This window comes from Poecilia latipinna, unplaced genomic scaffold (assembly GCF_001443285.1).
Source record: "Poecilia latipinna isolate Pla-1442-1.1 unplaced genomic scaffold, P_latipinna-1.0 Scaffold155, whole genome shotgun sequence".
NCBI lineage: Eukaryota > Metazoa > Chordata > Actinopteri > Cyprinodontiformes > Poeciliidae > Poecilia > Poecilia latipinna.
The window spans coordinates 188,080-202,001 of NW_015112771.1; the positions used below are offsets into that span (position 1 = coordinate 188,080).

The following is a 13,922-nucleotide window of genomic DNA, read 5'->3' on the forward strand; positions in this document are numbered from 1 at the left end:
GTTGTGCGAAAAAGGGTGTTTTTTTTTCCCCCCTTTTTTTGGGGGGCCCCCCAAAAAAAAAAAAAAAAAAAAAAAATATATATATATATATATATATATATATATATATATATATATATATATAGCTAAAAACATAAAATAAAAAAACAAAGCAAAAAGATACAAGTTTGAACCCAACAACAATAAAATAAAAGAATTTAAGAGCCACATTTTCAAGATGAAGGCATCTTCAGAGTGCTTCATACAATACTTCCCACCATTAAATCATTTTTCTGCTTCTGATCTTTAAAAAATGAGCTGATAAAATTCCAGGTTTAAAACCAGCTCCTCCAGTCTTTGACGTTTTGTTTGCATAAACAACAATCATATTTTCTGCAAAAGGTTCACCTTTACTTCGAATTTAACTTACCGGAAGTGACACCGTGTATGGTGTCACTGCCTGGTTGTTCCCTCACAGTTCGATCACAGCGTCGTTGGAGTCAGGGAGGCCCTCTTATTTTACTTCAGCTTTTTAGTCTTTCGCGATCAAGTGGAGACAAACTCTGATTTGGTTTGGTCGAGTGCCGTTACAAGTTAGTTTAAACCGGCTAGTTTTAACTTTACGGCTTCAGTTTTTTAAAGAATGCAGCGCTAATGTTTAAGTTAGCTGGCTTGCTAACGGGAGAGCTAGCAGCCAATGTTGTTGTTTTGAAAATTTACTAGAACAATACTGCCTCCATATTCATGATTATAGTTTGCATTTCAGTGCAGTGGGGAATATAATTTGCAGCATATTAACGATTGAGCTATATAGAGAAATTAATTTTTTCAAGTTCGACTACCAGCTAACTGGTTAGCCAGTGCTAGCGACTGTCGACTAGAGTCCGCTGGCTCTCTGGGGAGCCCTCCAGATTGTCCCCCGAACAGCATATTCAATCCGGGGAGCTTGTAAAGCTCACAGTGAACCAGATCCAATGCGTGGGATGATGGGAACTCAAAGCAGCCCCGTCAAGAGCTACGATTATCTCTTGAAATTTCTTCTCGTGGGGGACAGCGACGTAGGAAAAGGAGAAATCCTGGAGAGTTTGCAGGACGGATCTGTCGAGTCTCCATACGCCTACAGCAGCGGTAAGTATCTCTTATTCACTCCGTCAGAGGTGGTGGATGGGAGAGATCGACATGAACTCAATGTGTGTGGTTTCAGGGATTGATTACAAGACCACCACCATTCTGCTGGACGGTAGACGGGTGAAGTTGGAGCTCTGGTGAGGCCTCAGCATCACTAAATGACAAGTTTGTTGGTGTTGTATCTTCGTGTTATATTTAAAAATACACGGGGCTTACATCTGTGCTTTTGACAGGGACACATCTGGCCAAGGGAGATTCTGCACCATCTTCAGGTCTTACTCTCGTGGAGCACAGGTAATCCCGAAAGCAGCTTTAACTTGTTTCTTAAAAGATTTAAATATTTACCTGCAATATAGATAATACAGCTAAATGCATTAGATACATGCGCTTTTCTCATGCAACTTGGTGGCTGGCCTCATTTCTGAAAGGCTGTTGTGGATTTGGTTTCATGTCTGACATTTAGTGGTGCCACCGCTAAGACTGCGCAGTTAAATTTTTTCAAAGTTGCAGAAGTTTTTTTCTCAAATTTGAAAGTTACAGGAACCAAGCAGCAGGTAAATGACATACTTGGAAGCATTCGTTTAAAAGCTGAAGCATGCCTTTTCACTCACATGTAGCTTTTGCAGATTATTTATATTTCTCCATCCTGATTCCCGGTGAGATCCTGTGCATGTTGAATCTCTTTATATGATTCTCTTTTCTTTTTTTTTTTTTCTGAACAGGGCATCCTGCTTGTATATGACATCACCAACGGCTGGTCGTTTGATGGGATCGATCGTTGGATCCGGGAAATTGATGAGGTAATCGCTTTAATCCATTTATATTTGACAGAAAAATGGTATGTGAGAAACATGTACTGATACTGAAAGTACAGTGGCTTGCTAACATCTTCATTCTCATTGAATTTGTCCCACATTACAACCACAGTCAATATAATTTATTGGTATTTTTGTGCTACATCCATACCAATTAGTAAATACTTGTGAAGAAGAAGAAGCAATGGTTTAGCTCAAAGCTAAACCATTCATGCTTTAGAACAGCCTAGTCAAAGTTCAGACCCAGTTGAGAATCAAATCAAATCAGGGGTACTGAAGGTAATTGTGTGCCAAACTTCTCAGATTTTTACTTGTGAAAGATTTTGAAAGCAGGGTTTCCCGGAGTGTATTATAAGCCTGGCGGGCCACCAGGCTTAGCATTGCTTATTTGTTTAAGTCTTTTTAAAATGTTGTCATTTTTTTAAGATTTTATAGTTGGTGTTCAGGTATTAATCTTTCAATAACACATAATTATTAAGGGATATTTTCAAGTTTCCTGTCAACTTTAAACATTTTTTAACTCAAAAACACAGTGGACTGCGCACAACCCCCAGGCTTAGCAAGTTTTCTGGGGGGAACCTTGGAAAGCATGAATCACTTTCCTTCATTTTTACCTTTAAACTTTATTTCATGATGATTTGTCACTTAAATACAAGACAAGAAAATCGATTCCTGTCTTTGACTGCTGTTTGACACATTTTGGACCGTATAAGGAATGAGGACACCTTAACAAGAGAGTGTATCATCCACACTCTCCTGGTCTGATGTTAAGCCTCAGCTCAGAAGACAAGTGGAGTTTTTTTTTTTTTTTTTTTTTAACATGTACCTGAAACAGAATAATAGGAGGATTTCCTTTTCCTTCAGCATGCTCCCGGCGTTCCCAGGATCCTTGTCGGAAACCGACTTCACCTGGCTTTCAAGCGCCAAGTGCCGACAGAGCAGGCGAGGGCTTACGCCGAAAAGAACAGCATGACCTTCTTCGAGGTCAGCCCTCTCTGCAACTTCAACGTCATCGAGTCGTTCACAGAGCTGTCGCGCATCGTGTTGATGAGGCACGGCATGGAGAAATTCTGGAGGCCCAACAGAGGTGAGTCAGCGTCTCATGTGATGAGCTTCGTCTGCTCCACAGGCAAAATGTTAAGCATCCAATAAGAGAGCGTTGCCTTTTATCTTCCTAAAGGTAAAGCGAGACAGAATACATAACTTAAAAAATGTCTTTCCAGTTTATTCTTCCAGTTGTCTTAAAGCCGAGTCAGCCTTTCCTTGTACTCTCCACTCAGTTTTTGTATTTTTTCTTTCTACTTTTTTTCTCCATTGTTTTCTCTTTTTTCTCCTCACGGGTTTCTATTTCTCTTTCTCTCTCTTAAAAAGAAAGAAAAGGTAGAAAATATAAAAACAGAAAAAAAGAGAAAAATTAAGAAATAACATTTTTATTCTTTTTTTGTTTTTTTCTTTCTTTGACCTCCATTTAAGAGGAAAAAAAGAGAGAAACTTTTTTTTTTCTCCTTCCTTCACCAACACATACATCTTTAATAGTTTTTACTGTTTTTTTCCCCCCTCTCAGTCTTCAGCCTTCAGGACTTGTGCTGCCGATCGATCGTCTCCTGCACACCGGTCCACCTCATCGACAAGCTGCCACTTCCTGTCGCCATCAAATCCCACCTCAAGTCCTTCTCCATGGCCAACGGCATGAACGCCGTCATGATGCACGGACGCTCGTACTCGGTCGCCAACAGCACGGCGTCTGGCGGCGGCGGAAGCAAAGCCAACAGCCTGAAACGCTCAAAGTCCTTCAAAACTCCTCAGAGTCCTCCGATGAACTCCTCGTCCTCCTCTTCCTCATCGTCCTCCTCCTCTAAAGGCAACTGTAAGATCTCATAGTGATGGAGGGCAGGAGATATTTGCCCCTTCATCACCCCTCATCAGGGCAGATATTAAAGCTGTTGCTCCAAGACGTCACAAGGCTGAAGACCATGTAGAGCTCCCAGCTTCCAGAGATGAAAACAGATATGAACTTATTTGATGTTCAGGAATCAAGCTGGACTGACGGACTGGTTTCTGTTCTCCTTGCTCTCGCCGGCGCCATCTTGTGGATGCTCGATTATCTGTTCTCTATCACGGCAGGAAGGATTTCCTGGGGGATCAACTAATGTGAATCAAGGGTTGTCTCTCACTAGTTAACACTACAGATGATTCTCTTCTGTAAGGAAAAACGAGATTGTTTACTGGTATTTAAAGCTGGACTTGAAGTTATGTATATATATATATATATATATATACATACATGTGTATTTGTGAAGCAGTGATTTTCATGTGGATGAGCTTCTCCTGTTTGTTTTTCATCTCGAGTGTTTTATGGCCTTTTTGTACAGGGGAAAAAATTGTGTTGCTTTGCTATTTATTCAGAACATTTTGTTTGAAACATTTTAAGATATGCTAATGAAGTGGAATTAAGGAGGAACAGATTTTAAACAAAAGCTCTTCTTTTCCAAAACTGTTGATTCGGGTTCATTCATCACTGCACTGTGTCTGGGCTTTTTAAACCTAAATCGGATCCGCTTTGTTGTGTAACTGTTTTAACTATCGACAGCATGGTTAGTTTTGCTCGGCTCTTATTAAAAACAGAACTTGTACAAACGAGCGCACTGATCGTTGTGTTTTCACTTTCAGATTCGTTCACGTTGACATTGGCTGCAGGATCATTTAGTTTGCTTTAGGATATTGTGAGTAATTTTCAGTATGAAACAATATCTGACAGCTCGTTTGCTGTCAGATATTGTGAAGTGGGAGCCAGCTAGAAACACTGCAAAAACAAATTATTTTAAAGCATTTTTGGTCTAGTTTCTATGTGAAATAATCTGCCAGTAAAACCATTATTAAGAAAGTTCAGCCTTAAAACAAGCTCCTATATTTCCAATTTGTAGGAGTGCATTCACTGCACTAGAACCTAGAACAAAAATACTTTTAAGATTTTGTGTTTTTGCAGTGCATTCACTTAAAGTTTTTTTTTTTTTTTACAGTGGTTGGTCTTTTATAGACAATATATTCTTATATCAAACAGGGTACATAATATGGAGCAATAATTGGATAATTTAGATTATTTAGGGGCATTGACAATCTCAAATTCTTATAGTAGATGAACTTTGTTGATCTACTGACACTAAAATGTTAAATAAAATTGTCATTATTTAGTTGCTGTTATTTCAGCCTGCTTGTTTCTACCTAACAGAGTTTGCCAACTGTAGTTTTAAAACACCAATTCTAACAAGCAGTGTCTCTTTAGATTCTCCCTGCTTCTCCGTTTTTATGCCGGGGTTTGGGATCTGAAACATTTGTCTTTGTAAATGCGGGATAATTGTGGTGTGTGTCGTTCAGCCAGCTGACCAGCATTTGTGGAGGTGCAGCTCTGCAAATCGTCAGTCCAGTTCAGTACTTTCTCTGCAATTTAATGATTTGAAACCTCGATTTAATCAGAGACCAGCCCATGCCGACTGCATAGATTAAACGGTTTAAATGCAGTTTGTCACGTCTTGAAGCGTAATGTTCTACGGGCACGGTGAACATTGAAACATTTTCTTTCTGTACTGCAAGAACAACGAAATGGCATTTCAGTGTATTTTGTTTTCCAAGAGGTAAAATTTAAATTAAAGACAACATGCAAAATGTTTGAAATGACCATCAGACACCGTATAAGATGTGTATAAAAACTGAATGTTTATTTTCTTTCTGAGTCAAATAAGTGGCAGATTCTCATGATTATGTAAATTATTTTTATTTCAGCTTCCTGAGTGTGTTGTAATAGAGCATGTCCCCGTGGTTCCTCTTTAAAACAATAGCCTACAAAAACACAGTCGTACCAAGTATTTTTGGTGTAGTTTCCAGTGCATTCATCTTAGTACACTTAAAGTAAGAGTAAACTAACTTACATGCAACTTTTCAGCAGGATATAGGAGGTTTAAATTATTGTTTTGAGTCAATAATTCCTTAATATTGATTCAAAAAATAGTTCTACTGGCACTTATAAAATAGGAAAAATGTCTTGTTAGAGGTGAAATAATCTGTAGTGAAGTAATTTAATTAAATTAACTTACAACAAGCTCCTACATCTTCCTGAAATATTACTTGTAAGTTAGTTGTGCCTCAAGATATTTTCTCTATACTACACCAAAAATACTTGGTAAGACTTTGTGTTTCTGCACTGCAAAAACCCCTCATGTGAACATTCAACAAAGAATAAAAGAGTGGTATGTCTCAAAGTTTGCCAAGATTTGATTTGTTGTGGTCAAAATCGCAAGGAAATATAGATTTTACTTCCAAGTATGCTTTTACTCAAACATTTATCAGGGCCACTGTGGGAGTCGTGGGAGTAATTTCCCCTCTCCTTTCCTTTTTGTCCAGTCCAGGGACTGGCTGGTGTTGAAGTGCATTAAAAACCTGTGGGTGAGGGGGGAGGAGCTGAATTGATTAGCTGCTCCCCTCGGTATTGGCCAGTTCGGGACAACCGGGGGGGGCTCCGTCGCCGCGGAGCGTGAATGCGGGGCGGTCAGAAGTCACCGAAAGGTTGCAGGGTCACTGCCAATGAAAAGATGAGCAGGAAGGAGCGGCTTGCGTGGGGGGAGTGGGGAGGGTGGTAGCTGAATCTGCAGCCCGGCTCGGCAACAAAAGACGAGTCACACCCTGCTGAAAATGGGGCTCTTTACGCCTTCCCACCTGGCCGAGGCATCTCTGAGCCAAGCGCCAATGAGGCTCGGTGGTAAACTGACCCATGTCTAGACAAGAAGAGGGGCCGCAAACGACGCTGCTGTGTTGGACGTGATGCGACACGCCCTCTGCTTGGCCTTTCAAGCTCCTTGCCTCGAGGGCCTCTTAGCATGTCTGTGTATCTACGTGTGTGTGTGTGTACGTGTCCGTAGATATGCAGATATTCATCTAAATATGAATGCACATTTCCAATCAAAATGCGCATCTTTTCCTTCCATTTAGCAGCACTTTGCAGCGTGGCTCCACTTGTCTTTGATGTTTTTACAATGTTTGTCCAGTTGCGTTGCTCGCGGTGTTGCTTCATAAAAGTTTCCGACCCAGGACGGCCATGGGGGCGGTCAGAGAGGATGGGAGGGGGGGGTGCCCTTTCCACCTCCATTCACACTCTGAAAGGCTGCAGCCGTCTCTCTCTCTCTCTCTCTCTCTCTCTCTCTCATTGTGGATAGCTGGTTGCGTCCTTCGTTCGTTTCCGAAGGTGAATTTTGCTCTTTGTTGCTCCAGACCTTGAGTATTAAGGGGGCGGGGGGGATATTTTAAAGTAGGCAATTAGCATGCGCTCGTGCGAATATTCATTAAACATCACGGGCTGTAAAACTGGAACTTGGTCGGTTTTTCTAAAGCATACAGACATATTTAACAATCTATTATTTGAGACCCGAAGGAGGGATGGAATTACTCGTTCAAGGGAGCAAAAATGTCTGAGATCCTTCTCCAACTTTTTCAAGTCAGGCATTCAAAGGACAAAAGGTGGCAAAGCAAACCGCCCTTCAGATGGACACGCGTGTTTTTGTTGGTGTTCTTGATTTGCGATTTTCTCGACTTTTCCTTGACTGCCAGCGTGACGGGAGCCACGGCTGAGCACGAAGGGTTTTGTCCCAACAAGCTCAACAACAATCTTTGGGTTGATGCACAGAGCACCTGCGAGAGGGAATGCAGCTTGGATGAGGTGAGACCCTAAAAACAGAGAGGCCAGACAGAGTGGAGAGGATGTGGGGTGAAATTCAGATGACCGACTGAACGATTAGTTTTCTGTACTGCAAAACCCCCCGAGGGTGAATGGAAGTCGCGTAGTTGGTGTGTTTGACTTTTTTTTCTCCTCCAAATCTCAGGTGAAGTGATGTGGTTATTATACTGGATAATGTGGGACATTCAAACCTTAAAGCACCTCTTGCAGGTGTCCAGAGCCGGCTGAGGTATAAGCAAACTTTGCGACTGCTTTAGACTACATCCCAAAGTGTGTTGTTGATGGTTTAAATCATTGGCTCAATTATTCAAACAGTAGTCACTGTGAGTAATAATAAGATGACAAGTTATTCTGAGAAGTACGATCAATATATATACATATATTAGAATTTTTAAAAATAAATCCAAAATGTGTTTATTCAAACTGTAACCCATGAAAACAGAGGCACTTTTATCTTTGACCTCAGGAAATATGTCTTTGAGTGTAGTGGGAGGATTGGGAAATTGACAAGGCTTCCAACACTATCTGAACTTTAGCATCTTGGACATCATCATCAGTGTCAGGCTTGGGCATCTAGGGGTCAGATCATACACAAACATTTAAATAAAAATAAGATTTTAAATGTAATTTCTTCTTTAGTTACACAGTTTTTTAGAAGTTCAGTGTGGTTTGCCTCAGATGTATCGGTTATATGTAAAAAAACAAACAAAAAAAAAACAAGTCTATTTACAGCTAAGAGATATGTGGTTTTACCTGTTGCTCTTTTTAGTTACTGCGCAATTACTTTCTTTAAAAAAATGTCAATCTTCTCTTGAACACTGAATACATTTTTCCTTTCAAATGGCATAAGTGACGACCTGAATTTTCTGCTTTCTCAGGACTGCGCTGAACACGAGAAATGTTGCACCAATGTCTGCGGCCTCAACAGTTGTGTTTCTGCACGTTTCTCCGACGGCACGCCTGCTCAGCCAGATGGTAAGGAAGGAGGAGGCAACGGAGACGCTGCCCCTGCCTCCACGGCTACCTGTGAGGGCTTCATCTGCAGCCAGCAGGGGGCAACCTGTGACATTTGGGATGGACAACCTATCTGCAAATGCCAGGACCGCTGTGAGAAAGAACCCTATTTCACCTGTGCGTCAGACGGCCTCACCTACTTCAACCGCTGTTACATGGATGCAGAAGCCTGTATCCGGGGAGTGACTTTGACTGTGATTCCTTGTCGCTTCTACCTCGCTGGTCCTCACACCAGTCCGTTGCCTCTTGATACTACAGCTTCTCCAACCCCAACATCCTCCCAGGAGGACCCCATGCCCCCCACACTGTACTCAAACCCTCACCACCAGTCAATTTATGTTGGGGGCACCGTTAGCTTCCACTGTGATGTGATTGGAGTCCCCAGACCAGACGTGACCTGGGAGAAGCAGAGTGAAAGACGTGAGCGGCTAGTCATGAGGCCGGACCAGATGTATGGCAATGTAGTTATCACAAACATTGGTCAGCTAGTGGTTTACAATGCCCAGGTCTGGGATACAGGCATATACACATGCATTGCAAGAAACTCTGTAGGAGTTCTCCAAGCGGATTACCCCTTGTCTGTTATTCGCCGAGCTGATGATGAGTTTTCCGAAGATCCCGAGTTGCCTATGGGACGGCCGTTTTCTCCAGCCGATTGCCTTGCTGAAGTCGACACTAGAGTGTGCAGTGGGGAGCGTCATGTAGACTGGTATTATGACAGCAAGCTGGGCTCCTGCGTGACTTTCAGCAGTGGCGGGTGCGACGACAGTCGCAACCGTTTTGAGACGTACGAGGAGTGCAAAGCGTCCTGTCAGAGAGAGGGGATGGGAATCTGCTCCCTGCCGGCGGTTCAGGGTCCCTGCAAAAACTGGGAGGCACGTTGGGCCTGGAATTCCTTAATGAAACAATGCCAGCCCTTTGCCTACGGAGGATGCCAGGGAAATGCAAACAGCTTTGCCACCAAAAAGGAGTGCGAGGCAAACTGTCCACAGCCCAAACGGAAACCGTGCAGAACTTGTCGGATGAGGGGGAAAATGATGCCCACCCTGTGCCGCAGTGACTTCGCCATCGTCGGCCGGTTGACTGAGCTCATTGAGGACCTCGACTCCGGTTTGGCTCACTTTAGTCTGGATGAAGTCCTACGGGACGAAAAGATGGGCCTGACTTTCTTCAACACCAAAAACCTAGAAGTGACCATAGTCAAGATTGACTGGAGCTGTCCCTGTCCCAACATCACCATGGAGGAGAACCCCTTACTGGTGATGGGAATGGTGCAGGACGGCATGGCCATCATCCAGCCGGACAGCTACGTCAAAGCCATACCTGAACGCAGGCTCCGCAGGCTTCGTGATGCCATCAATAAAAACACATGTGAAACACTGTGAAGCTTGCTGGGACACAATGGTACGTTTAATTATTTTCACAAATAAGTGACTACAGCCATTTTATTTAAGTACGGAAGATCAGTTGTTTATATTCAGTCCAACAAAGGTTTTTATGACATTTAAGATATTGTGAGACAGTTTATACAGAATTAAAATGCTATTTTATGACACGTTGTAATTTCTAATGGCAAATGAAAAAAAAATCAGCTAAAATAGCTGCTAACCAAATTAATCATGTTGAGTAAAATCCAGTAAGTAATATTTAAAATAGGTCACTGTTGTATGACTGTACTTTATTTGATGTGCTCTTAAAAACGTTTTTGTGTGTATTGCCCCTCAAGTCATGTACTGTGTATTCTAGGTTATCTACCTCTAAAAAGCACTTATGCTTAGTTACTAATATAACATTTGTCTTTCCTAGGATGATAAAAATAAACTTTCATGTCAGCGTTTACCTGTACAGTTCTTAACAGTTTGACACAGAGAGAAAAACAATTAAGATTGAAATAATGTGTGCAAAGTTATACAATGATTCAAGTGGAAATTAAGGTGTTTGGACCATCCTTCGCCTCAGAGATGGATCACACCAAACTCTCTTTCCTGAAGAGAAGGCATTTGTTGTTTGCTGGCATCTCCACCTAGACAAATTTAAAGCATTTTAAGTTTAAAAACTATACCTTTTGAGATAGCTTTTAGAAAAAAAAATGTGCCAGATTCCCTTATGAAATAGATACTTACAATTTTCTCCAGGAATAAACCATTTTTCTGTGCCACAGAATTGAGAAATGAGATGTCCTTTAGTCCCCATTCTGGATTCCTGCAAGATTAAACATTATACATAAAAAAATTAAGTAAATACAAAGTTATTGTTTTGGTTCTTTTAAAAGCCCTGGATTTTTCAGCCATATAGTTCTCCTTCAGTTTAAAGTCCTTTAAATTAGATGCCATATGTAGTCCTGGAGTGACTGTACTGCCAGTCAGCTGGCTGAAAGAAGGCTGCTACAAAATTGAATGCTCCAAAATGTTACAGTTGGCGTGAATATTAATGGAGTCTCACACATCACTCTCATTAAGGAGGCTCTGTTTTACCAAACTACAAGCAGAACTTTTACTAAGCAGCCAACTGCAGGTTCGCAACCAGTCCAGAGAGTGAGACCAAGTACCGAGCTTTGGTACAAAGAAAAACTGCAGAGACGTAATATTCTGATCACTAATGGCTTGAAAAGTATTCATTTAGCAGGCGGTTCTGTTACAAAAACATGTTCTACGAGGATCTATAAGCGGACTTTGTGGAGGATGAAGTCCTGCGATAGGTTTGAAGGATGTGTGTTGCTTTTGATGCACTTCCATTCTGAATAGTTCATGTACATTGAGATCAGTGGTATATAATTCAATGTTACTTTCTGTCATTTTTTTAAATTAACCAAATGGGAATAAAAATTTCAATGCTCCATGGGTGAGATCATTTTTAACCAAATTAATTAGAAAGTGGATCAAGAGTCTTCAGTTCAAGAATCCATCATGGTGAGAAAAACATTTCCAGAGTTTTGCATTAAATCAAGTAGCTGTGGTATCTGAATTGAAGTTTCAGTGATTGATGATGATGATGATGATGATGATGAGCAAACATTTTTGTTGGTGCATTTATTTAAACAAACAACAGATCATCTTACCTTTGCCTCAGGCTGTAGTCAAAGTCCACGTTGCTTTGTGGGGTGATCTGGCCATTCACCGCATACGGCTGAGAGTATTAATCGTTAGCAGTCGTGAGTGGATCTGATAATGGCATTAAATGTTTTTCACTTACCCCGTATGTCAACAGAAGACCCTGTGGCTTCAGCAGCACTCCAGCCCCTCTGAATAATCCCTAGAAGAGAACAGTGATGTCTTCAGGGCACCAGAACCACATCACATAAAACGGAGGCTGGAAAGTGGAAAACTACTAAAACCTTTTTGTTTGGAGCTGCCTGCAGTTATCATCTGAAGAGCTGCACATCTGAAGAGCTGTTATGTAAATACACTCAGGGGAAGCTTTATGCAGCGTTCAGTATTTAACCAAACCAGGTCAGTTATTAAAAGATGAATACTACCATATAAATAAAAAACTTTCTAAGCTGCAAAACACTCAATTCAAGACGCACGAAAAACAACCTCACCAGTTCTGACTGCTGGAAGACAATCTACAGAGGTTCATGTAAAACCAGAGTCATAACCTAAATTCTGCAGAAAAGAAAAGGCTTAGAGCATTAGAAGCCTGTGTTTCACTAGTCATGTCTGATTAACACAACTTTGACAACTAGTATATGTACTTTCAACTGCAGTAATTTTCTTAAACCTACTCACATTGTCCTGTAGGGTAATGCGTTTCTAATTGGTCCACAACCACAATGCTCAGAAACAATGTGAAAATCTTCAAATCAAAGTATAGAATTAAAATAAATCACATCATGAGGTTTGAGTAATTTTGTAATTATCTCAATAATTCATAAAAAAATACAAAGAGGAATTGATAGGTAATGGTACTATGAAATAGCTTGGATGCAAAAAGGGTTGCTTGGATGCAACTTCATGTTATTATTATTGTTATTATATTTCAGCTGCCACGCATCGAAACTCTACTTGCTGTCAATTAAACCTCTCTCTACCTGAAAACGAGGTGACCACGCCTATGGATTCTGGTACTACACTGCCCTCTTGTGTGCAAATAATCTAATTACAAAATAAAAATCAATAACCGCCTAATGAGTCTAAATACTCATATCAGGTATTATATTTAAAGGTTTCTGACACTTTTAAGTTCAGTTCATGTCTCGTTTTTTTTTTAAACTAACTAAAAAATATATATATTTCCACAAAAGGCACTAAATATGAGAGGGGAAAAAAAAACGAATAATCCAAAATGAGATCTCAACACAAAGCAATGTAATAATAATAACAAAAAAATGCATTTCAGCGGTTTGCAATGAGAACGTTTTTGTTCTTAGAAATAAATGGGTATATTTTTTATATATTTTTTTGTCTTTTAGGCTAACTTGAACTAATTCTATTTAAAAATATATATCCTTTGCTGCATTTAAGCTACATTTATTCAACACAGCCAAAATACTTTGAGGAATGGTATGTGTACAGAATGTTCCAGGATTAAATAGTAAGAGCTTGGATTTTTTTTTTTGTGTGTGTGTGTGTTTGAAACATGAAGCTAAAATAATTTTCCAGGCTGACCTCTGTGCAGGACAAGGGAGAAATATGGATCATGTTGATGTTTAGCACCAGGTCAAGGCTTTCAGGCCGAATCCCTCCCCAGCACTGATGAGGCTGAGAAGCATCCAGGTGGATGGCAGGCTTCACATTGTGCAGCTGGTAGTGAGACCTGTAGGCTTCTATACTGAAAGCAGAACACAAAACATTTACTGTGAAGCATAAAGCACAGATTACCTTGACTGAAAATGATATTACAGAAGCCCTGAAAGGTTATTAGACAGCTAACTAACACCTGTGTTTACCTGGCAAGAGACTGGCGGTCATACTCAGACGGCTGCCAGGTGATATTTCTCAAAGTCTGTGCAAAGTGAACGACATGCTGCCCGGTGCCAGAGGATATCTCCAGAGCCTGCAGGGGTCTCTCGGTGTTAACGCTGTCCCGGAGCACCGACAGAATAGGCTCCTTGTTCCTCTCTGCCGCGGCGGCGTTCAACATCGTGCCAAAGCCCGGATTCAGGCGTCGAGTTATCCGGTAGAGTTTATGTAACCACTCCAGCTGGCCCAGTAAAGCTGTACCCCACTCAATACACCCACGAATGTGCAGGTTTCGCACTTCAACTGTCAACTTCCGCATTAGCATCACGTGCCTGAGCTACAATCCAATCAGAATACAGG

General features: G+C 41.1%; 3 protein-coding genes across 3 annotated transcripts; 2 read left to right on the plus strand and 1 right to left on the minus strand.

Annotated features, from left to right (window-relative positions):
* The first annotated feature begins 418 nt into the window (after window positions 1–418).
* Window positions 419–4,562, plus strand: LOC106945670 (ras-related protein Rab-40C-like). The gene is made up of 6 exons (XM_015029509.1): window positions 419–1,107; window positions 1,184–1,244; window positions 1,341–1,401; window positions 1,830–1,907; window positions 2,787–3,009; window positions 3,487–4,562. The coding sequence occupies exons 1-6, from the start codon at window positions 954–956 to the stop codon at window positions 3,801–3,803; spliced, it is 894 nt and encodes a 297-aa protein (XP_014884995.1). The 5' UTR covers window positions 419–953; the 3' UTR covers window positions 3,804–4,562.
* A 104-nt stretch (window positions 4,563–4,666) lies between these two features.
* On the plus strand, window positions 4,667–10,478 carry wfikkn1 (WAP, follistatin/kazal, immunoglobulin, kunitz and netrin domain containing 1). The gene is made up of 2 exons (XM_015029508.1): window positions 4,667–7,629; window positions 8,526–10,478. Exons 1-2 carry the CDS (start codon window positions 7,378–7,380, stop codon window positions 10,044–10,046), a joined length of 1,773 nt encoding a protein of 590 aa, XP_014884994.1. The 5' UTR covers window positions 4,667–7,377; the 3' UTR covers window positions 10,047–10,478.
* mettl26 (methyltransferase like 26) lies at window positions 10,044–13,886 on the minus strand. The gene is made up of 6 exons (XM_015029510.1): window positions 13,550–13,886; window positions 13,269–13,431; window positions 11,854–11,913; window positions 11,720–11,787; window positions 10,785–10,863; window positions 10,044–10,684 (listed from the first exon to the last, which is right to left on the minus strand). The coding sequence occupies exons 1-6, from the start codon at window positions 13,879–13,881 to the stop codon at window positions 10,628–10,630; spliced, it is 759 nt and encodes a 252-aa protein (XP_014884996.1). The 5' UTR covers window positions 13,882–13,886; the 3' UTR covers window positions 10,044–10,627.
* Window positions 13,887–13,922: the final 36 nt, after the last annotated feature.

Bases quoted from the DNA above. Each gene is read 5' to 3' on its own strand.
- LOC106945670 (XM_015029509.1), top strand. From the start codon at position 954: ATGCGTGGGATGATGGGAACTCAAAGCAGCCCCGTCAAGAGCTACGAT. The intron at 1,402-1,829 runs GTAATCCCGAAA...TTTTCTGAACAG, and splicing joins CTTACTCTCGTGGAGCACAG to GGCATCCTGCTTGTATATGA. The intron at 1,908-2,786 runs GTAATCGCTTTA...CTTTTCCTTCAG, and splicing joins GGATCCGGGAAATTGATGAG to CATGCTCCCGGCGTTCCCAG.
- wfikkn1 (XM_015029508.1), top strand. From the start codon at position 7,378: ATGTCTGAGATCCTTCTCCAACTTTTTCAAGTCAGGCATTCAAAGGAC. The intron at 7,630-8,525 runs GTGAGACCCTAA...CTGCTTTCTCAG, and splicing joins GGGAATGCAGCTTGGATGAG to GACTGCGCTGAACACGAGAA.
- mettl26 (XM_015029510.1), bottom strand. From the start codon at position 13,881: ATGCGGAAGTTGACAGTTGAAGTGCGAAACCTGCACATTCGTGGGTGT. The intron at 11,914-13,268 runs GTCAGCCTGGAA...GTTCTCTTCTAG, and splicing joins CTCCCTTGTCCTGCACAGAG to GGATTATTCAGAGGGGCTGG. The intron at 10,685-10,784 runs GTAAGTATCTAT...AAATTTGTCTAG, and splicing joins GTTTATTCCTGGAGAAAATT to GTGGAGATGCCAGCAAACAA.